The sequence below is a fragment of the Podarcis erhardii genome (assembly GCF_964252035.2).
Source record: "Podarcis erhardii genome assembly, chromosome: 8".
In the NCBI taxonomy this organism is placed as follows: Eukaryota; Metazoa; Chordata; class Lepidosauria; order Squamata; family Lacertidae; genus Podarcis; species Podarcis erhardii.
The window spans coordinates 44,407,437-44,431,978 of NC_138499.1; the positions used below are offsets into that span (position 1 = coordinate 44,407,437).

Consider the following 24,542-nt stretch of genomic DNA (forward strand, 5'->3'; position numbering starts at 1 on the left):
CTCATACCTAGAACTAACTTAGTTGGTCTTTAAGGTGCTACTGGAAGGAATTTTTTTATTTTGTTTTAGTTCCTTTCAAGATTGTGTTCTTAATGTATGTTTCTTCCTAGGAGCACATTTCTTCCAGGCCAATGATTTGCTGTTAAGGATCAAACTCCGTACATTCCTTCACACTCTTGGTCTTATTGGTCCTTCAAAAGCACAGTAGCTCTCAAATTCCTCTAGTCTAAACCCGACTCAATTTGCTTTTCTCTAATAATGTCAAGCTCGATGGCTAGGATTTATCCCAGGATTCAGTTCATCACTTTGTTCAATGAATCAGATAATTATGTGCTTCTGGTAAACAGAGCAACAAACACACTTATAAAAGAATCCCCCCTCCCTGCCTTGACAGGGTTAAGGGATTAGATATTCCTCTTGGGGATCCTCTTAGAAAACTAATGAAATGAACAGGGGAAAGTATTGCATTGATTTGAAAACAAAAGGGCTGAGAGTGAGATGCACTTGGCTCTTATTATTCTAGCCATCTTCAATGAAATTCTGGACAACATCCCATGTAAGGAAGTGTACAAGCCACAGTGGGGGCTGTTATCTAACAAAATAAAACCTCCTTGCAAGTCTTCAGTTTGCACATTCTTAATTCCTAAGTAGTTATACTATGTATCACACCCAGTTTCCAATATTTTTTAAAAATGTTTTGGCTAACATTTGCTTTCAGCATAATGTGGCATTTGTTATCCCATCAACTAGGAACTGGAGGTCTAATGTTTGTATGATTGTGACCTGCACAGGTACCATGGGAATGTAAAGTTTGACTGAAGCCTGGAAAATATGAGATCTGCATTATGCTTTAGAAGAATGAAAGAAAACACATACACAAATGAAAAAAGCTGAATTAAAAATTAAATATTGATGTATGACATACTTTATGAACGATCCCAAACCTGCCATCACTGTTTTAACTTGGCACACAAAGTCATCCTCCTAGAGTTATAATGCCCAATAATATAGCAATGTTACACAGACAATACAATAACACTACTCTCCGATGCACAGGTGAAATAATGGGATGCGATGCATGGATGAAATAACACTACCCTTTAAAGACTTGGTCGTAATTTGTTTTTTGAATAATGTCATTTGCTTTCCTGGGCAATATTATTTCAAAGAGAGAATTCTAGATACCCAGGGGTGGGTGGGTACGAAATGATCCAGACTTTCTTTTGTAGGATGCCTTTCTCACTATAGGTACAGTGGTACCTCGGGTTACATATGCTTCAGGTTACATATGCTCCAGCTTACAGACTCCGCTAACCCAGAAATAGTACCTCGGGTTAAGAACTTTGCTTCAGGATGAGAACAGAAATCGTGCTCCGGCGGTGCAGCAGCAGCAGGAGGCCCCATTAGCTAAAGTGGTGCTTCAGGTTAAGAACAGTTTCATGTTAAGAACGGATCTCCGGAACGAATTAAGTGCTTACGCTGAGGTACCACTGTACTTCACTAGTTCACCAGCATCTGTCTTTTTTTAATTGACAGGTGGCTTTCATATTATTTATTTTACTACTTTTTAATTAATTAGTCATGTGCTCAATAGCCTATCTCTCTCTCACACACACACATTTGAATGGCAGAGATGGAGAGGATTCTGAGAAAATACTGCACATATAAAATCTCTCATAGGGAGGTGTCCTGTTTAGAGGCACAGGCACAAGCAGACACACACACAGCTCCATTCCCTCTGGCACCAATTAGCATCGCTTTTGATTTTCTGAGCTGAAAGGAAGTGGCTTAAATGAGTCATAGAGACTGAACTTCCCCATTACCCTTTGAGGTAGTCCCACAGGGTTGGAACATTGACTTGCATTTCTACAGTTCAGTGTATTTTTAGTGGACAAAAAGGGGATTTAGCTTTCTTGGACATGAAATCAACCATTTGCTGTATGTGTGTGTCCTTGCAGGCCAAGAGAAAGGTATTATTAGCAAAACAGATAAATAAATAATCTAAATTAAGGTTGTAAATAAAATAGATTTCTAGGTTTAGCCCACTGGGTGTAGCTAATCCAGCTGGGCCCTGATTCACAGTGACAGAGGCTAATCCCAGCAGTGTGGAGAAATTGAATCAATATGAGCAGATGCCAAATATTGACTCTTTCCAAGCACAATTATGCTTCACACCAAGTCTCCTGTGGGATGCATCCAAAACACCCAGGGACACCAGGTCTACTGGCAGTCCCTACCAGCCCATAGCTTTAATTGTATTCTCTCCTGCTGTCATAGCAGCATTTTAATTCCCAGTAATATAGCATACCTTCCAACATTTCTCCAATGGAAATAGGGACATCTTATTCCATAATAACAATTTTACTATTTATACTCTGCCCATCTGGCTGTGTTGCCTCAGCCACTCTGGGCAGCTTCCAACATATATAAAAACATAATAAAATATTAAACATTTTTTTAAAAAAACCCTTCCCTATACAGGGCTGCCTTCAGATGGCTCGTGGGTCAGATAACTCCATACCCTCCAACATTTCTCTGATGAAAATAGGGGCATCCTAAGGAAAAGCAGAACATTTTGGGATAAAATCAGAAACTAGGATGACTTTGGTAAATCCAGGACTGTCCCTGGAAAATAGGGACACTTGGAGGGTCTGATATAGAAGCTACAAAACATGTTTGCTTATGGACATGTCACTGTTTGAAAACTAGCACACTGCGCAAATATTTACACTTGGGGTTGTCAACCTCCAGACTCTCAGCCTGTTTCCATCTGGGTGATGAAGAGAAGGGAAAGGGGGAAAGCGGGTGGCAAAGGGGGTGATTTCCAACCCACTTTTGGCCCTGGCCCTACCCATTACAGGGTCCATCCTTACCCACAACCAGCATGTGGCCTCTGACAGATTACCCCGAAGCATCCATTATCTTTCTGGCATCCAGAAATATAAATATGAAAACACGGCAAGCCATGTGAGGGACTTTCCAAGGCTGGCTTCAGGCTTGAAGCGGCCCTTGTTTCCCCAGTCCCACCCCAGATGCAGCTTAACTGGTGGCACATAATTAGGAATTGGCCATTTTAAATTCTGCACAATGCTGTGGAGAGATGCTGCTTTTGAGACCCAGCCACCCAGCGTGAGGGGCCGAAGACAGGGGTCAGTGGATTCTACCCAAGGACATAGATACCAAGATTCAGGCAGTTGCCAAAGGTTTTTGGGTGCTGATGGTGGCCCTGCAACTTATTCCTTCTTATCACAATATTCCATTGGGATTCAGGAAATTTTAGGTTCAGCCTAGAGCAGATGGATGCTTGTCCAGTGTGATGCTTGACTTTTATCACTTCCTGATCACAAACTGCTTCTGGTAGTCTATTCAATTTTGACAGCAGTTTGCCCTGTGGCATCGAAAGTTTGAGAAATGCAAACCCAATGTCCCTTTATGGGCACAGACTTCAGTGTGCAGTCCCTGAAATCCCAGCCTAGGAAACTGTAGTGCCTCCATTTTTTCTTTCATTTGATCCCACAGCGACCTAAATAAAGTGCATGACTCACTCTAATTGAAAGAGCCTAACGTATGCTAATTGGCTGAGACCGAAGATGAGTTCTCTCCCCCCCCCCCCCCCGGTTCTCAGAACTCTGAACATTGTCAATTTACAATGTTTAATAGAAGCTCTTCCTATTGTGAGGTGTTACAAATCACACTATCATCCACAATTAACTAAAGCGATGTTATTGGCTCAGTTTTTGGTCAAAACAGAAGAGTAAACGAATACATTCCAATTAAACCTCTATTTTATTAATGTCTCCCACTGACTAAGTGAGAGGTATGCACATTTCCAAACAGCATTTAATTTGGAAGGCAGGGTGTCTCTGATTCATTCTCTGGCAGTTATTCCATTATAAATGCCGCTCTCATTTTGGGCTCTTTTGTGGATTTCCCATTATTTTTGTTGTGTGAGATTTCCTTCTCTTCACGGCTCCCTCCACCCCCACCTCTTCTATTTAAGGAAGAAAGTAGCCTTTGTTACCAAACCTACCCAAACCTTCAGGGTCAAAAACTGGGAGACGTGATTCAGCGGCTTAATCACAAGAGTTTTTACAAGGTTGAAATCCAAGTAAAAAGTGAGAGAGGCACTGATCCAATCATATATTAACATGAAGAGGGAATAAACCGTTCTCCCCCCCTTCCCCACCTCTTTACTCTGAGGGGCTGGCTTTAATTTTTTTGCATTTCACATGAAAAGTATATGCCTCATTCAAGAAAAAAAGGGGGGCTGTGTTTTATTTCATTGTATTGCAACAGGGAAAGTGCTCTCATGGTTGGCCTCCAAATGATCTTAGTTCAGTCTAAATGTCAGTGCTCATGAATGTGCCTGTCTGGATTTTCTGTCATCCCTGCTAATTGTGCATAACAGGGTCAGTATTTGGCACCAGGATGAGAAAATGTGGCCAGCACCATTTTGTGCAGCTGTCAGATGTTCTTTAGCTGACTAGTATAAGGACTAGGGGAAAGAGGGTGGGGGTGGGGTGGGGATGGAAGCTCAGAGATCTGTGGACTTCCTAACAACATAATTTAACTACCTGTCAACTTCTTCTCACTATAGTAGAGATACTGCTGGAACCACTGAAATGGTTTTCACACACATAGCTCTTTTTGCACACGAAAAAATAGGATTTGCAGGGAAAACAAGGAGCCTTGCTATACATTCCTCTTAATGCCATGATGAGCAATTGGCACCAATAAGACCTTTGCTTCTGAATACTAATTTACACTTGGGGATGGGCAATTTTCCCCCACCAATACCACAGCTAAAGAGGGAAGGCTTAACACCTGCCCCCTCACATGCTGTGTAGCTGAAGACAATCACCACTTTCCCATGCTTGCTTTTTAATTTTTTTCATAACATGATTCCTAATCATGTTGTTAATGTAATGTATATTTAGCCCATCTTTCTGCCTTCTTCTTCTTCTTCTTCTTCTTCTTCTTCTTCTTCTTCTTCTTCTCTGTGTGTATTTCAAAGCCCACCTGGAATTTGAATGAAATATTTTTCATGTGCATATATCCGTGAAGGAAATGACAGTATGTTGGAAAGAGTCCTACTGCCTGCTTTTGCCTGTGAAATGCTACAGATAATTAACTTCCAGATGGGTAGCTATCTTTGTCTGTTGCACCAAAACCAGCAAAGAGTCTCATAGCACCTTAAAGACTAACACATGTCTTAGGCAAGCATTAGAGGCCACTTCATGATAGGCAGGAAGCATTGTCCTCAGCTGGCAAGGGGTATAGAGGAGGAAAATGGTAAAAGGTAAGGTTAGATTTAACTCGTATTCTCTAAATATCCAATAGGGTTGGGTGTGTTTGTGTGTGCTCCTTTCTCTGACTTCATATCTAAGCCCCATGAAATCAGAGAAAAAAATATGTCATGGCCTAAAATTGGCCACTGTTTCTTTAATACAAAAGGAACTGAGTCGGCGGCCTACAATGAATTGGCAACTCTTGCATGACTCATGTAACCTTTCACCTGCATATGCCTGTATATATATAGAGTGGTCATTGATTGTGTGAGTGTGGGTTGGTTGGATGGTAGAAAGTTGGTTGTCGGTTTTGGTTAGATAAGAAGACTTTTTAAGAATAAAAGCAGCAATACTCTGCAAAAATACTCATTCTCAAGGACTCATTTGTGCCAACTGGGGTCCGAGGACCAGGCAAAGGAGTCAAAGGAGGTCAGAACCTTTTCTTTTTCAAACACTGACAAAATATTCCACTGAATATTTTGTCCAGTTTATGCCTTTTTTACACGTAATACTTATGATTCCTCTTTGTCTCCCTATAGGTGGAGGTCTACAGTTGACGATTTCTTTCCTGGTTCTCTAGTCACAAATCTCTGCTCACCTGGTGAGGCATCACTGTTCTACTCCCAGATCATTCAGGTCAGAGGATGTGGTCTTACTGACTCCCTCCAGCTTTCCCTGAATGAGTCTTAACAAACACTGTTTGCTGTGAGCTCTCCATGGTGCTGACAAAATGCTTTTTGCCCTGCCTTGATCTACTGGACATGACTGGACTAATGGACTTGCCTTGCCATGACTCTACGCTTCAGAATGCAACCTCCACCCCACCTGTAAATGCCCCAATATAAATCTAGCCTCCCCTGATACCCTAAAGTGGGAGAAGACAGAACACCATCCTATCAAAATCCCTACTCCAAATCCCCCCCAAATGTAATTCAGTGAATTCTTCTAATTCAGTGAAGTCTTCTCATTTAGCTCTGAAACAGATCTTTGTTAGGTTTCAAACTGCTCTTACTGGCAAGCAAAATTAATTCAGTGACAAAACTGTCTCTAGTGCTGGCTTTTATCAGGAAGTAGCCCTCTTTATGATTTACACCTTGTCTTTAAAAATCCTTTCAATATCATGTTCTGTTCGCTTTAAGGAGCTATCTGTGGATTCTACTGAATTAAAATTGAATCCTCTTCCCCTTTGTGGTCTATTCATATCTGCCCTGAAAGCAGAGTAGGAAAGTTGCAACCAACAATGTCAATAGGACCCTATAAAGATTAATGGGGTACCTGCCAAACAACAAGGACTCTGAGTGATTTCAAGGATTCCAAAGACTCAAAAAATCAATTTTGCTGAAAACGTCCTTGCTTAATTTAATACCTGATAGTATTTGACATCCCTCTGGTCTAGTGTGAACAGCAAATGAGCATGAGGATGTGGTTTTTCTCTATGTTACTGCCATACTTACAAAGTAAAATAAATACACAGAGCAGTCAGGTGCTGAATTTCCATGTTTCAAAACAAAATTAAGATTTTCTTCATGACTATTTTTAAAAATGTTCCAAACAAATGGAGATAATCTAATTATTGAAGCTTATTGAAGATGAATAGAGAACTGAGTAGCTTAGTAAATCTTGCATATATTGTACTGGTTTGTCTGCTGATCTTCTATAACATTCAAGAACTAATTGAAGTGGCTGAAAATTTGGATCTAATGAATTTGGGTGCTAGCTGACATGATTCTGTCTTTGTTACACTGTTGTTTTTTACAATAAATTCTAGCTCATGCTTGAGGCTCAAATAGGATAAGACAAAATCTTTCTTCTGATGATGTCAGAGGTATTAAAATTCTGTTTTTAGTGAAGATTTCTGCATGTCCTAATTACAGGTTGGAAATAACTACTGCCACTTCTATCACCCTGAAAAGGCCATAATGATGGCATGCATGCTTGAATTGAATTTTTAAGCAGAGCTAATACAAAAAGAGACACAATTAAATAGATTTAAAGATTACTTGATCTAAGCACAGGGATTTAGTGATGCCTTTCCAAATATTTAAAAAACCTCTCTGACATGGAGCAAGAGAATGGAAACTTGGAAAAAGAAAAAGAGAAGAATGAGCATGGAATCTAAGTAGATTGGTGAATTGAACTAATGTTTTAATAAATAGATGGTTTTCTGTAGTTAGCAATCACTTAAGTGAAAGATAAAGTCTCTGAACTGCTGGGTAATGCACTGAGTATAGATCAGGAAACCCTGAGTTTCCTTCCAGCCAATGTCCTGGACAAAGAATCATAATGGCATGGATTCTAACTAGGCTGTTGTAAACTGAAGGGTTCCTTCCATTCACTGATGGGTTGAAGATCCAGTTGAGGACCCTGTTGGCAGAATGAGCAAGGCAATTTTTGGCAATTCCCACTCCCACTACAGTTTTCTCCACTGTTCCAAAGAATCTCCTAGTTCTCCAAATCAGATTTTCAGGAGGCAAAAGGTTCTGTAGGAAGGGAGGGGTGATCAGTGAAAGTTGTCTCTTCCCTCCTCTGTTGCCAGTGGAATCCCAGCTAATAAAAATGGTTGTGGAAGGGTTAGGCATTAGGATTATATAGTGAAGACAAGTATTTTGATTACTCACTAGTCCTAACACTTCTTTCCACATAAAAAGTAAAGATTTATTGTGAACATTTTGCAACATAACTTTTGGACAGCTGAATGGGGGAAAGATTGCTGAATGAGCTAATGAAGACTGAATGCATTTGTACCAATCATCATCATCCTCAGAAGTACTGGTTTTGACTTAAGGAGGCAGGAATCCTGATTAATGGATTTTCCAAAACACATTGTTTTGCTCCACAATACTTAATCTGTGGCAGCAGAAATTACAATACATGTTAGTCTAAATAGTCAGAATGTATTCAGTGGCCTTGAAGGCTTCGTCCCACTGCCTGCATATAAATAAGGTTATTTTTATTTTTATTTTTTCTGCTTTGTTTTATTCCTAGCATGCAGTCATTTGTCTCATGGTAGAATTTTCACATCTCCATGTCCAAAACAGATATCCTACAATGAAACATCACACCGACACACAAAATTAATTCGTGAAATTTTCACAGAAAGGTTACATCATCAAACACTATATATTTCTGGAAGAAGAAAGAAAATGGCATATTTTCTCAAAGCCTGGTTTCTCTAAACTGGATTGTTTGGACTGTGTGAAAATGTACCGTATTTTTCGTCCCATAGGACGCTCCGTCCCATAGGACGCACCTAGTTTTTTGGGGGGGAAATAAAGGGGAAAAAATTCCTTTATTTCCCCCCCAAAAGCAGGTCGGGGAAACCGAACCAGGTCGAGGAACGGCGCTGCGCCTCCCTGCTGTCCCCCGAGCTTGTGGGGCTGGCCAATGTCTGCCTCAGGCGGCAGGCTGCTATCCGCAGCGTGGGGAGCCCTGTGGCCCGACACTCCGGGAAGCAGGCTGCTATCCGCAGCCTAGACATCCCTGCCGGACCTCCTGCAGGGCTGCCTAGGCTGCGGATGTCTTCCTGAAGCCTGGAGAGCGAGAGGGGTCGGTGCGCACTGACCCCTCTCGCTCTCCAAGCTTCAGCGAAAGCCTGCATTCGCCCCATAGGACGCACCCAGATTTCCCCTTCATTTTTGGAGGGGAAAAAGTGCGTCCTATGGGGCGAAAAATACCGTACTTTGGTTTAATATGGTAAAGGGAAGATATTTTGTCTTTGCTTAAAAATTAATAAGTCACCTTCCAGGACAAAGCTCTCACAAAGCAGCTTATAAATATAATGTAAATATTTTTTACTAAAATGCTGTTGCACTCAGGTCCTGCTTTGGGGCTTTCCCTAGGCATCTGGTTGATCACTGTGAAAAAAGAATGCTAGACTTCATGGGCTATCGGTCTGATGAACCAGCCTCTTCTTATATTCTTAAGTACATTTAAGTTATTTGTATATTTGTACAACAAAATTATACAGTTTGCTCAAATGGAACCCCTTTCACAAAGCTTGTCATTCACTAAATGAGGAGGAGCAGGAAATTCATAGAAGCTTCTATCATGCACTCAAATCAACACATGGGTGCACCTGTCATATAACTTGCTTGTAAGAAGAAGTGCTCATTGTTGGTTCAAACTGGAATCTGACAAAGATCCACCCCCCTAAAAAAAAAATAAAAAAATTAGAAGCCATCATTCTTTGTAGAAACTTTGTAGAAAGACTTTTTGTAAAGACAAACGTCTTATAGGTGATCTATTGTTGTTTGGAGTTTATAGTTGCATGTTGAAGTTCCCCAGAACGAGCAGCCTAGGAGCAGTGGTGGAGCTTCATGCTCCGGCACCAGAGGGCGGAGAGCAGGTGGGGGCCAGGGCTGGCATGTGTCCTGGGGGTGGGGCATGCTGCCCGCAGGGGCGTAGTGCCCATCACAGCTGCCGCCCACCCACGCTTCAAGTCTGCCCTGATGCTACACCCAGTACATAGGTAACCTACTCTGCTCACACATCCAGGTCATCCCCAGGTTGAATGAGGGGCTGGCACACAGAGCAGTTCCTAACTGCCTGTGCCATGTTCCTCTTACCCAGCTTGCCCATGCTGCATACCTCATCTTGCCCAGAATCACTGCAATTGTAGTCCCCCCCCCCCCGCTCTCCCCAGCTCCTCTCTTTCCAGGCACATCATATATCCCTTAATTTATAAAACAATAAGAAACCCAAATTTAAAATGCACAAGTTAAAAAGTTTTTTAAAAAAACATTTTAAACAATTAGAGCAATAATAACAGCAACAGAAGCCACCAACCTGCTCCTGCCAAAGAGTCTGTTCAGCCAGCATACATCCAGAATTTCCCAGACATTTCATTTTTCAACAGCTTTTCTGTCCGGATTTTCACTTTTTGAAATATGGCAACCCATATTTCAACCGTAGCTGGAGTCAGTCCGGGTCCTGCCCTCCGCTCCAGGCCAGGTGTCATGGGAATGTTATGCAAGCCACACCTGAAGTGTCTTCTACTAATCAACTATTAGAGATGCCTTATCCTCTTTTTCATCTGGCCCTAGTTAAAGGAGCTTTGCAACTGGGATGAGAAACCTTTGACTCTCCAGATGTTTTTGAACTACAACTCCCATCAGTCCCAGCCAACATAGTTAATGTTCAAGGATTATTGAAGTTGTAGTCCAACAATGTCTGAAAAGCCTCCTGCTGTTCATGGATACCAGAACCCTTTTATACTCAGGGCCTGGCAAGCACAACCATTCCATGGATGTTTGAAATTTACCCTGGCCCATTCTCTTTACATAGGGTGAGGGGGCACTTGGCTTGAAAGGGAAGCCATTAGTTTGAGCTCTATGCCACTTGGTGCCCTTCAAATTATTTTTGCTAATTTTTTATTTCTGTGTCACACAGGGATGAGCAAAATATGTGCAGACAACTGAAAGAATGAGAGGCAGCAGGGAGGGAACATGACAGCTTTAAAAGGATTAGAAACAAAGCACTGCAAATATGGAAACATAAAGAGTCTGAAATGGGGGTGGGAGTACAGAGAGAACACACATTCCACATTAAATTTGAATCTGCTTTGCAGAAGGATTAAATGCTCACTGTGGACTAGGAGAGAATCCATTTCTAATGGTGAATTTATATCAGTCCACAGGGAACCCTATCAAGGCACAGCTGACTAATGAGTATCATTTTCAGTTGATTTCATTAGTATTTAAGTTATAGCATGAAGCACATTCCCTTGGGTGCCTGAAAGTTAGTGATTTACATATATTCACTGAGAAGATTTTGGTTCTGCTAATGTAAAAGTGATTTGTTAGCTGAGTGAAGATTTTCTTTTCATCTGCCTCACCTAAGTCCACCGACTCAGAAAAATAAATATTAACTATTCATATATGTTCTATCCCATTATAGCTGTGAATTAAAGTTAAAGTCAAAATTATGCTACCAGACATGGCATTCCCTTGTGTATGATTCACAGCTTCTGTGCAAAGGGAGGTTTGCAACACTGTATTTATTGCAGAAAGCCTCAATGCAATAGATCTTTTTAAACAGAGTGTCCTTAAAGCACTATGTTATAAAACCACCTACAGAGGGAATTGTCAGTGTATAAAATAACCAAGGGAAAAACAGGGGTTGGACGCTGCAAATTAGCATTTGTGTTACAAAGAAAGAGTTTGGTATTCAGTTAGCACAGCTTTATTTTAAATCTGGCCAAGCCGATCAAAACCAACAATACAAGTGTCACATCAAATGCAAGCATGTGTTGCCTACCCATCTTCTTCAATGCTAACCATCAAATTAAAACTGCTTTCTCTTTACCTGGAGGGTGTTTTTTCCTGTTACATTTTCAAGCCACAGAAATGCTCTTGGAAGTCATTTCTCCCAAAGGGGGAGCCATGGATATGGCTGCTTCTAACAAAGACTTTGTTTGCATGGTATATGTAGTGCTTCAGCTATGCCCACTTCTCGCTTGGAAACAAAAATATGTATATCTCTCTTTCTTTTGACTACTTGGTGTATTACTTACACAAAGGAGGCCTCAACCTCCCAGGGAGGTGAGACTGTAGAAGAGCAAGTTAAGAGCAAAAGGGTTTTGTTTTTTCCTCCTTCTGCACTCAAGCACCAGGGAAGGCTGCCAGACAGAAAACTGTTGGACTGTTTTACTGGGTACCAATGTGCTTTCGAGTGGGGCAACTGGCTGACTCTTCAGAGAGTGGTGGTCCTAAATCCTAATCTAGGGAAGCTGCCTTAACACTCAGGGAGATGTTTCTGTTGGGTGTTAGATGTTGTAGCCCTTAATCTCTAATAAAAGCTGTTAACTAAACATCCTAGTGATTGTGGCCATTTGTGCAAGACAAGAGGTAAGGTAAAGGGACCCCTGACCATTAGGTCCAGTCATGGCTGACTCTGGGGTTGCGGTGATCATCTCACTTTATTGGCCAAGGGAGCCGGCGTACAGCTTCCAGGTCATGTGGCCAGCATGACTAAGCCGCTTCTGGCGAACCAGAGCAGCGCATGGAAACGCCGTTTACCTTCCCACCTATTTATCTCCTTGCACTTTGACGTGCTTTCAAACTGCAGGAGCAGGGACCGAGCAATGGGAGTTCGCCCCGTCACGGGGATTCGAACTGCTGACCTTCTGATCAGCAAGTCCTAGGCTCTGTGGTTTAACCCACAGCGCCACCCGCGTCCCATAGCAAGACAGGAAAGTTGTTGGAAATGGACACATGGCCCTGGCAGGCAGAAGGTGCCAGGTTCAATCCCTGCCATCTCTGGGTAGGGCTGGTAGAGGGTGCCTAAAATCCTGGAATGTGACTGTCATTCAGTGCAGCTCATGATGAGATAGATGGACCAATGGTCAAACTTCATATAAGGAAGCTTCCCATGATGGAAAGGTATTGATGCATGTTAGGCCAACCCTGAAACAAGCATTTCTCCCCAACTTCATAGGTTTATTTCTTCTTTTCCGTACCCTTAGCTCCCTGCTGCTCAAAATGGTATGCATTGTGTTGACATCGGGCCACACAGAGAGAGAAATATTTTGTACATTACTAAATGAGTAACAGTGAAGCAAATAAGATTCATTTACACTGTAATTTACAATAAGCCTTTGCCTCCCCCACCCCTTGAAGTGAACAGAAGCTTGATTGTCATTGTATGCACCACTCAGATTTGTCATTGTTTGTTTTACTCCTTACTTCGAACCTTACAATGCCGTTCTCCTCGATGCTGGAGAAGTACATGTTGTGGTACATTTTACAGATAATTCTCTTTTATGAAGACCTTTGTTCGTTTATTGTTAAATGAATATGCAATAAAGGCCATTCAGCTTACAGCACAGTGAGTGGTTGGTCTTTGCACATGGAAAAATTATAACAAAGCTGGGTAGAATTATTTTTTCATCAAAAAACCCCCACAAAAAATGTACTGTATATAACATAGCAGGTGCAGTTTGAGAAAATTTTGTTCAGCTTTCTACAGATTTTTTTCTTTTCATATAGGCAAACCACAATAATATTAGAGCAGCTTATTAATAGCTCCATCCAAACTAGCACATACATCCACTTTATGCCAGGAATTGAGAATTTGTAGCTCTCCATTTGTTGTAGGATTCAAACACACATCAGCCCCAGGCAACATGGTCAATGGCCACAAACAATGGGAGTTAATAGCCCAACAACATGTGTCTTGTATGCCTCTTTACAGCAATTCCTGCAGCCAAGCTGGTGCCAACCATATTGCTCTGCTTTCCTTTGTACCACATCAGGGAGGCTGAGATAGGGGTCTTGTCATCTGGGCAGCCCAGGACCTCAATACACACTGCCCAGGCTTGCGCCCCAGGGAGGACACTTCAGTGTTGCTAATGCAGCAAAAACTACATGGGAGGGAGCAATTATGAGCAATTCTCCAGCAGTTTGACTACCCCCAGAGGCACACACCTTTGTCTCTGGAGACAATTGGATGCCAGCAACTAAGATTGGCCTGCCTCAGTCCTGTTACACAAGTATATAATGATCAAGGCTGCATTCAGATGGCACTTTCCTGACATATAAATTTCCATATTTTCCAATGTAAAATCCACTTCTGGAAACCTAGTGGTATGTCAGGGAGAATTCGGAGGAGCAAGTGATAGAAGAGGTGGAGCAGGGGCTCAGGGATGCTGTGGAGCTCTTCAACCACCCAGAGACAGAGGAAGTGGAAGAGAGGACAGAGATTAGCCAGGAGGAGGAAGGGCTCAGGGATGCTCCAGAGCCCTTCAACTGCCCAAAGGCTCGGGAAGGAAGGTCAGACTCTGGAAGAGAGGGGGCTTTCAAATCAGCACAGACAAGGAGGGAAATGAAACGTAAGGATCAAAGAGATCTCACTTGATTCACATGCCTACTTTGTTGGTGCAGGAATCGGAGGAAGCCACTCCCCGAATCTGACCCAACGGGTCTGGACGCGTAATCCTGAACTATACTTGTTTCTTGTACATATGTAATAAAGACTGTAAATACAGAGCTGACTGTGCTGGGGTGTTAATGCGAAGAGGAGACACCACCTTTACACGGTATCTACTAGAAGTTTATAACTCATTTCCATGTTAACCATTTCCAGAAAATAATCCATTTCCAACCCTGGAAACCTGGAACATTGTGGGTGCTGTGTGTTGTAAGTTTCCTGCAGCTTATTTAATTATTTGATGTATTTATATCCCACCTTTCTTTCAAGTTGTCATAGATTGCACCTCCACTGCTCACATAGTTTTGGGTGGGATTTTGGCATGTTACTGTGTGATCAACAGAAGAAGCATGCATGTGCAGAAAGGGTGGGGGGAGTGGTGACATGTACAAACACATTCCTCATTGGGTCACACCACAGCCACTAGTGTGAATGAATTTTAGTGCAGCATGCTGCTATATAAATCAAAAGGCTAGAGTTCCATAATGCAAAGGGTAGTGCTGTGTAAAACAAATGTTAGAAATTGACACAAAAGTGATAACATTGTAAACAATAAAGTTAAAAGACGAAACTCTATGTATGTATGCAGTCCTGGGGATGCTTGAGGGATGCAATTTTTTGAGAATGCTAAAATGGATTGACCTGATCTGCAGCCCTGGGACTAATATGTGGCTTGAAAAGCAGTTGTCCGCTGGCTTCTGCACTTCTGAATGTTCCAGTGAAGTTCTTGGCTTTAAAAAAAGATCATATTTTTGTTTTTAAATGTGTATGTGAAAGAAATTACATTTTGAAAAGTGCATTTTGAGAGAAAAGATATTTAAAATATGCGTTTAAATGAATCATTAAATACAGTTTTCATTAAATCCATCTTTGGAAAAATAGGTTAATTCAGAAACAGAATGTAATGAAGACATGTGATACTAATATAGACCGGAAATAGACTGATATGCCCACTCCTAAAATGACCACAGGAGATGAAGAAGAAGAAGTAATAGGCAGGTAGCTTTCATTCAGGTAATTGACATTAGGCAGGGAACACAGAATCTAGAACTCCTTAATTTTTTTGGATAATGTAATCAATTCAAGACCAGTACATAGGATTTTTCTTATCATTCCAGTGGGATTCAAATTGCATCTAATGTGGGCAGAAGTTCTTTTCATGTGCTTTTCTCTTCATTTAGGTTTGTGGCATCTCTTGCTGAGAATGCAATCCAGACAACTAAGTGAGAAAAAAAACATACTTTTTTCATTTTTTCTTTCTTACTTACTTTAAGTGCTAATCTAATGGTAAGGCAAACAATTTGGCTGACAATATACATCACTGTCACATGCCTTTTGTTATCAACATTTTTGATAAATTCCAATTGGTGTGAATTCTTGCTTGCAAATATGAATAAATGGCCTGAATCCATTGTCTATAAGCCACTGCAAAAATAAGTTTTAAGTGTTTCCAAAAAGGAAAGGTCCTTCTTAATTATCAAAGGCCTTTTCTGTATCCATAACTATCAACAGTGTCTCCTCTAAAATTCTGAATTTATAATTTGTGGTATGTAATACTTTTCTTCTACCATCTCTTTTTCTCCTTTATAATAAACCCATGTTTGATCTTGGTATATCTCTTTATACAAGACACTGTTTAACTTCCTTGTTAAGACAGTAGTAAATATATTGTAATGAGTATTTAAAAGTGATATGGGTCTATAAGAAGATGCTAATGTCGAATCTTCAGCAACTATTTTTCAGTCTGGATCTCACTAACTTTCATTGAAGGGAGTTACTAAAAAGTTTGAAGTTTTTATAGTGCATTGATGTTAAGCCATCAGGACTTGGTGCATAGTTTTCCATTAAAGCCTAAATAGCTTCCAATATTCCATTGCCTAAAACAAGTTTTTCCAATAATTGCTTGCCTTCCTCAGTTTCAGAATTTTCATTTTATATAAATACTTTGTTATTTTTTTCTATTTGTGGGTTGATTTATATAATTTAGAATAGGGTTTTTAAAAGTCTTCTGTAATCTCCTCAGGAAATTTAGAAATACCACACACACACACACACACACCTCATTATCGGGGAATTTGCTTCATCTGTTCTGTTTCTTTAATTGGTATAAAATTCAAATGTCCTTTGTCTATTTAAGTTAATTGACTGGCATAATTTGTGTGTTTCCAAAACTTCTAATTGTGGGGTTTTTTTACAAATGTTATTTTTATGATCATTGATGTTACCTTGTTTTGTTGTATTTTATTAATTTCCAGGGTAAGTTCAGTTTTCTGTTTTTCCCATCATTATTTTTTGTGATGTTCTTATCAAGAGTTTACAGAGTTTACCCCTCTTTACACTTAAGACAAACATAGATTGATTTTCTTAGATACATTCATTTTAACATCTATTTTATACTCGTTATTTATTTTCTTGTAGTGTTTCTGAACAAGATTGTTTACAAATGGACTCAGGCAATCTTCAAATAATAATAAATTGCAATCTTCTAGCACCAGTTACCTCTCCCTTTTTTTATAACTATTGCAAGAAAGACAGATGAGTTCTGAGTGGCTTCATCAGCAAAAATCCATGCAAAATCACCACAGCAACCTCTAGATGTCTCATCCTTTAGTGGATCTCCACTGGACACATGAACCACACAGCTAGATGCAATCCCAGCAGTGGTGGTCATGTGAGGCATTTACAACAAACAGTAGTGAGCAGGGATGTCAGAGAACTCTGATGGAAATGAGAGCATAAATTGCCAATATTTGTTTATTTATCCAATATCCAGAACAGAAATCAATCCAGTAAATATGATCAGCATTCATTGCTGCCGTTTTTAGTCCACAAACAATATATAATTGATGAACTTCCCATGCCATTAGAATTGCATTTCATCTGCGTTGAAATGAATGGTGTGGAATAACATAATAATTTATTTAATTATGTAAAATTCTGCCATAGCAGGCAGCAAGTCAAAGAACATAGTTTTTGTTGCAGGCCAGAGTGTGGTGGAATGGACAGTGCTGCATGCAATGAACACAAACCAATGCCTTTCTACACCAATCGTAGCATGACTGTGATGCAAAGGTGGCTGATATGATAATCAAACCACAGTGTAAAGTATTATAATATTTAAAAGATTTGGGTAAAGAAATATTTACATGCTTTTATGCTCTTTCATTGAATGCATTCCACAGCTTGAACGAAATAGCAGCTGTGCCTCCTTCACGGACCGCTAGCAAATATTAGTAAATGATACTCAGTCTGAGGCTTTCACTTTAAATCATTGGTAATAGTGTTCTGCAGTCTTTTCTTCACAGTAGAAAGTGACTTTTAAAAAAAGGTGCTATATTTTATATTGTGAAGGAGGATTTGAAATGAAGAGCTCTTCTCTGTCTTCTGTGCTCAGAAACAGCCTTTTAAAGTGCTGGCCGCAGACATGATGGATTATTAGCTAAGTGCAAAGAAATGCCTTACTGTAGACTGTGGTGACCTTTGCCAGTGCTCTGGATTTGGTACCAATCATCTGCAATTAAAAAGAGCGTATGAGAAGAAAAGAAAGATTCACAGTTGTACAATGACCATTCTTTACTACCAAGAGGCTGTGGGAATCATTCATGTCAGAGCCAAGAAGGCCAAAGAGCCTGCCTCTTCCCCCACCCACAAAATATATAATATTTCCTAAAGTTTTTTTATTTTTTTTGCAAAAACCCTTCACCCCCAATCCATTCTGCAGGTGTTATAATGTAGGGCTCTGAGGGAAGCAGGGCTGCCACTTCCCCCCATTGTTGGCTAATGATTAGTGGCTGGAATATTTCCTGCCAAAAGAACAGAAGAAAAGCCCTGTTGGATTAGACCAAAGGCCTGTCTCAGAACTCCCTGAGCCGATGCTCTCTGCATGTTGTGCACCACAGCTCACAGCAGCCCCAGAAAGCATGGCCACCGGTGAGGGTGGCTATGGTTCAAAACATCTGGAGGATACAGGTTGAGGAAGGTTGACTCATCTAGTCCAGCATTCTGTTCCCATAGTGGCCAACTGGATGCCTATGAGATGCCCCCAAATAGGACAAGAGCACAAGAGCACTCAAGTTCCTATGGGGTTGTAGGTAAGTTGCATGTAAGCAAAGAAGCCCCAGAGATCTCTGGATCACAGATTTAAAGAAAAACAGCACTTGTCCTGCCTATAGGGATCCAAGCTTTTCACTCCAAAAGAACTACAGTTAGTGCACCAAACAAAATATACACATAGAGAAAAGATTGTAAGCAAAGCAGATGCAAAACAAAGGAGTTCAGGAAAGAGCAGTGGAATGCTAATAGGAAAGTATTTTTTGTCAGTCATCCTTATTAGCTGAAATCTCTGTGTTTCTCTCGCATTTCATCATCTATTTCTATACTAAATATTAAATTTGAGCTGAAATTTGAAATGAAAAAGAGGGGAGAGGGTTTTTCCCATTATTTTCCTATCAGAGAGTTATTTGAAATGCCAATGTATGTGCATAAGTGATATGTGAAGGTAGCCGCTAGGGAAAATGCCATCCAAGGAAACAGGTTTCCCCCCATAATATTCCCCCCACTCCCGCTGCATTTGAAAGTCAGAACAGTGGCTTGGCTTCAGCAATGTGTACTGGCACTCCCTCCCCGCACCCAGCACATACCAGTGCTGATTCCACTGGCACAATTCTTATTATTATTTGGAGACTGATGAACAGTACAGCATGTCCTTAAAAAATTGGGAAGAAAGGCTATCTGTTTCTGTGTAGCATGGGTTGTAAAGGCCTGGTGATTAACTGAGTAGAGTTATGTATTTATTTGCCTGGTGAGATCTCTAAATGGGAAGCTCTCCCCCCAAGTATAAAAATAAGTGGAGCTAGATTTTCCTATTCCTTCTCATACAAAGCAATGCATCTGTCTCTGACCTCCCAAAATTCATCACAGCCCGATGCAGCTAGGACCCTAGGCTACCTACACAAGGCCTGGCAATGTGAAGCGGGGCTAAGAGACAGCAGCTTGCTCAAGGCTGTCCAGTATGCTCATGGCTGATGGCTATTTCAAAACTACCATCCTACCTGTGCAGCTGGGCTCAGTTTTACTAAAATAGCATCTAGCTGTCAGTAGGTAAACTGCTTGTTTAATGAGGAGCACCACATTGATCTCCCAAGTGCCATCAGATATCCAGTTGCTGCCAAGAACAAATTCATGGATTTTAGCATCTATACAGCTATTGTTCAAAGAGACAAATATCCTTGGACTTTTGTCAGCTCCAACAATACCTCATAGTATACACATTTTGTGCAGTGCTTTATCTTGCCAGACACCAATAAGCATGCCCATTATATTGTAATTATAAGCTAATCGCTCATTGGCATCTAGTGAAGACATTTTTCATTTTAATGGTAATTCCAAGGATGACTACCATGTAATTTGTAGGCAAGAAACAACCACGCAATTACTCTGTTATTAACACAATAATTACCAAATGTGTCCAGGCTTTTTTTATTTTTGCATGCGTGTATCTTATGAAATTAAGACGCCCACACCTGCACACTGCATGGCAATTTTGTAGCTAGTCAGCCCATGTTTTTCAATACAATGACAGCCACTAATATTTCAGAGACAAGGTATCGTTCGGTACTCGGTACCAGAGAGCACAGAATCTAGCCGTATGTCTCAAACAATATCATGTTTTAAAAAGGGATTAGCAGCTGCAAAACCAGCATAAACTGAATGTAAATAGCGTGATGAAAGAAGCCAAACATGATTGTTCAGTTTGATTGATTTGATATACTTTATTGATGGGACTGTATCTCTGAAATTGCAAGATTAATTTCTTTGCAAAAACTTCTTTTACACTTATGGTCCCACACCATGTATATAAAAGTACAGAGCCAGTGCTTTTTGAGACTCAATTATTCTTCAAAAATTGGAGTATCTGCTCATGTGATGGCCAAGGAGCCAAACAGGGCATAGAACACCTTTATGGAACTTTGCTCTACATGAATTGCACCATAGAGGAGTGAAATAGCGACAACATTTGGAGGGAGGGGGGAGCTGCCATGTGATTCATCATATAGTCAAGTGAACTTTTTCTTTACTGCTCACCACCTACATCATTCAGAGAAAGAAGGGGGGAAGATACCAAGGCCTTGGATCTTCAAAATAAAAGCCTTGGGTGAAGTCATCTGTTCCAGGAATGAATTACTGCAGAGATGGGTGAGCTTTTTGAGACAGTTTCAAAGTCTCTAGCTGTCTTGCACTACAGATTTGTATCATATTGTGGCTGAGGCAAAGAATAATTGCTGTGCAACTATGACTCTCAGTTTCAGGTGTGGTATATACGTGTGTGTGTGTGTGTGTGTGTATCACACAAAAGAAAAGAAATCAGATGCTGTTATTTTCAGGGTCTACAAGCCGGAGTTCTACAAATTAAAATTGCACAGGCTGCATCATCTGTCCAACACTGAGGATGCTGAGGGAATTGGATATTTGCAGATTCCAATATAAGTGGACCTGGTCTGCATCTTCTGGACTATCACGCAGATCTGTTCATAGCCGTCTGCCAGCTTTTGCAGTAACAGAATGTTCCAACACAGTTCTTGGCTGGAAAAAAACATATCACATATGTTTAGAAATGTTAATTTTGAGATTTAAAAAATACATTTAAGATATGTGTTTGAATACTATTGAAATTCAGTGGGCGATATCCAACAAAGTTGTTGCACTGGCTCGAGAATGGCTGCACAATGTAACTTTCCTTTCCTCTCATCTCCCTGTGCATATGTGTCCCTTAAAAAGGGTTTCTGCCAGCCCTCTGAAATCTGGGGCGGGCAGGGCAAATCAGCTACTGTAATGTTTAAAAGATTGCAGCCATGTGAGAGGAGCAATTTACTCAGGTCCTTACTATAAAATCAGTGGATGCTAAATTTTATGTTTGGAAGCACCAGGGCCTCCAAGACATATGATGGGAATACAGAGCCAGCAGAGGGCTCTAACCCAGTAAAAAAAGAGTTATGAAGCAAAATGTGCAGGCATCCTTCTAGCCAATTTCATTGTGAGAAATGAGCCCACTTCTACTATTCTGTGTGTTTAACTAATGAGTGAAGTCACAGCTACTACTGAGGAGTGTACTAGAGAAAGCCGGAGTCACGTGTGGCCCATTTTCTGCACCACACATTTAAAGCAGTATCGTGCCACTTTAAACACTACCCCCCAAATAATTCTGGGAAGTGTAGCTTGCTAAGGATACTGAGAAGTGTTAAGAAACCCATATTCCCCTCAGAGAGCTACAATTTGTAGAGTGGTTTAACAATCCAACCCCTCTTCCCAGGGAACTAGTTTAAATGGTGCCTTAGTAGCACCATAGTAGAAGAGAAAGTTACTTGGAACCATGAGAGATATTTAAAATATATGTCGGAGAGTCTTTAGAGCCAAGTCCCTTGCTGCTTCCCCATTTAAATTATATTCTAAGCCCAGACCCTTTCTATAGATATCTAGTGAGTCATAGACAGAGAGAACAGGCACAGCTTCACAAAATCCAGCCTCAAAATGCTATCTCAAATAGGAAGCACCAGTATCTCTGAATAAGTCCTTTTGGAAATGCAGCATAGTGTACTTCTGCATCTAAAAGCTGTCACCTACTTCCCTAATAGACTGCAAAACTCACATTTATTTGGAAGGGAAAGTATTAGGGATTCCCATAAAACTAATTTCCCTCTCAATCGGGTTTAAAAACTCATATTCAGTTCAAGGATGATTGGCTATTAGATTGTAGCTGAAGTTTCAAGGGAGAAATAGAATTTTAACTGTGCAGCTGGGTGGGTATTTGGAACTTTCACCTCTCCGTTTTTAATGCTCCCTTATTAGAAAGATGGGAAACGCTTTTCCATTGCTCTAATCTGGTAAACAGGAAGTGGCGGGAATAAATGGAAGAGAGAAGCCTGACTAGAAAGCTGACATAGGAGGTGAGGGAAGTGTCACATTGTGCAAAGCAAATGACAAAAATGAACAGACCAACAACATTGCTGCTACAGCAGCAATCACAAACAAAAATTGAACCTTTCAAAGATTATTCACTAGAGAGGCAGAGTCCTCTGAAGTCTCCCAAGGCCACCCCAAACCATTTTCCTGTTGCAATTTACAGTTACTGACCCACACTTGCATGCATGAAAGGGTTAACCTGAGCTCAAGTTACCAATGTGGGTATGGCTTAGCAGGGACTCAGCAGCATCTTTTCCCACTTTCCCCACTTTTCCCCACTTTCTTTTTCATGCTTCCAGGAACAAGAAAAGGAAAGCATGTGCGTTAGCCAAAAATGGATGGGAAAATACATAATTACATACATGATTTTATTTGTTTGCTGCCTTTCCATAGTTAAAACCATGCTCAAGGCAGCTTACAACATAAAAATACATAATTACAAGCACAGCAAAAGTAGTCACAAACAATAAATAAAGCATCAAAAAGCACACAACCAAATTAAACCATTTCCACATAAATCATAATAAGATATAAAATAAAGATACAAAAATGTAATATCAATAACAGTAGCGACCCCTGCCCCAACAAAGCCCCCTAAACAATACCCCGACCTAAGAGTTTGTTCAGCAGCCTCACCTTTTGATGCTGGAGTCAGTCAGGGCCCCACCCTCTCAGGCCAGGTGGTAAAAGGGCTGCAGGGCAGAGAACAGATGTTTCCAGACTCTCAGCCAAGATAGTTATTAGGAGAAATTCATACTAAAATGCTGATGAATTTTGCAAATTGCTACAGAAATGGGAACTGAATTTAAGATTGGGGAAATGAGCAACTGGACCGAAATTGGCAGATCCTTCCAGCCACAGTGCTCTTTTTTTCTTTTTTCTTTTAAACATTTTTTTTATTAACGATCTCTTGGATTACAAAAGTACGTGCAATGCCTCTTTTTTCAAGTTACATTTTCTACAGATCAGTTTCATTTGTTGAGACATTAGTGTTACCTTAGGAAGAAAATGGGGAAAGAGGTGGAGGGGGGCATGTTGAGTGGGGTTGGGGTTGGGTGGCAATGCTTCTATTCTACTTAATGTATGTGTGGGGTTTTGTGTCAGCATCACTTCTGCGGGCTCTCTTTACTATTAGCTTGTGTTCCTTTGATGGTGAGAGAGGTTGGGGTTGGCCTAGGGTGTGGTTGTTTGTTTGTGATTGGTTGTGGTGAACTTTGTTTTCGTGTGTGAGTGGGGTGTGGGTGTGTTTTTGAATCAGGTTAGCCATATTGATTTGTATGCTTTTGGTGGATTCTTGTCGTTGTCTTGTTGGGCTGTGTGTGTAATAAAGGGGAGAAGGCGTCTTGTTCTATTTGTCCATGTATTAGTTTCAGACACATTGAGAGATGCCAACCAGGCAAGAAATGAGTCAGGCTAGGTCAGAAATGAGGAGGAATTTCAGCTACCCTGGAACCAACTCAGGAAGATGGGAATGGGCAATGGCAGGAGCCTCAAGGGGAATAGCCAGGGCAGGGAGATGCCTTTGGCCCCCACAGAATCTGCCATTTGAGCAGTCACCTCACTCTGCCCAGTAATATGGCTGGCACTGAGAAATTACTCCTCACCTCAAACTCTCTCCTGAAGAGATCCTTGCATAAGCTTTCCAGAAACTGAAATGCACCCCAAAAATTGGCTTTGGGGGTCAAGAGAACCCCCAGAACAGCACACAGGGGAAGGAGGGGGAAATTGTTCCATCTAGCAAGTGGCAATGCTCATACAGACATAACATTGAATTCCACCCATTTTTCCTACACAATGTACTCAACCATTCAATTTCAGACAATTCTCTCCACCCAGCCAATTTCAACCATTTTGAATTTATGGAAATGGGTGGAAGGTTGTGTCCACTGGCAAGATTGATACCAACACCTCCTGCAGAAGATTGGATCCTATTAACTGGGACAGAATACTATTGATTAAATAGAAATGAGCTGGGGGAGTAAAGAGTATGAGGCCCCTCCTATTTCAGATCTGGGTCATTTAATAGTATCCTTTTGCAAGGGGGGAAAAATATTCCAGACGAACTGCTCCTTTCACATCACCTATAATTCAGAGTGGCATGGATAACAACAGGTCTGCTTGGTGGTTTTGCAGCTAGCAGATTGCCTACCCATATGTCCAGAATGAGATATTTCAGGGTGATTAATTGTTAGCTGGCAAATGTCAATACCCCCTGAAGCATATGTTGCAGACATACAGTCATTCCAAAGGTACCCATTAATTTCAGCTTAGTCGTGCTTAGAAAATTGCACAAATACTGGTGTTCATATTTTATAACATATCCAGAGGGTTTCACTGGAGCAGTAACTTAAATGCTAGCTGCTGGCAGCT

General features: G+C 40.9%; 1 protein-coding gene across 14 annotated transcripts in view; it reads left to right on the forward strand.

Moving 5' to 3' along the window:
• The window catches only part of LOC309348482 (uncharacterized protein), a 142,688-nt gene that overhangs the window by 56,257 nt on the left and 61,889 nt on the right, over positions 1-24,542 (forward strand). For 5 of the 14 annotated variants that reach the window (XM_081873738.1, XM_081873739.1, XM_081873737.1 and 2 more), the window contains 3 exons: positions 5,828-5,924; positions 14,370-14,407; positions 15,395-15,781. The exons of 2 other annotated variants lie outside the window; for them this stretch is intronic. In XM_081873738.1, coding sequence (XP_081729864.1) covers positions 5,828-5,924; positions 14,370-14,407; positions 15,395-15,440 — 181 coding nt within the window. In that variant the 3' untranslated portion in view covers positions 15,441-15,781. Of the gene's footprint in view, positions 1-5,827; positions 8,490-14,369; positions 14,424-15,394; positions 15,782-24,542 lie in introns of those variants that run through there. 7 more of the 14 variants (XR_014159402.1, XR_014159403.1, XR_014159404.1 and 4 more) reach the window with 3 other exon arrangements.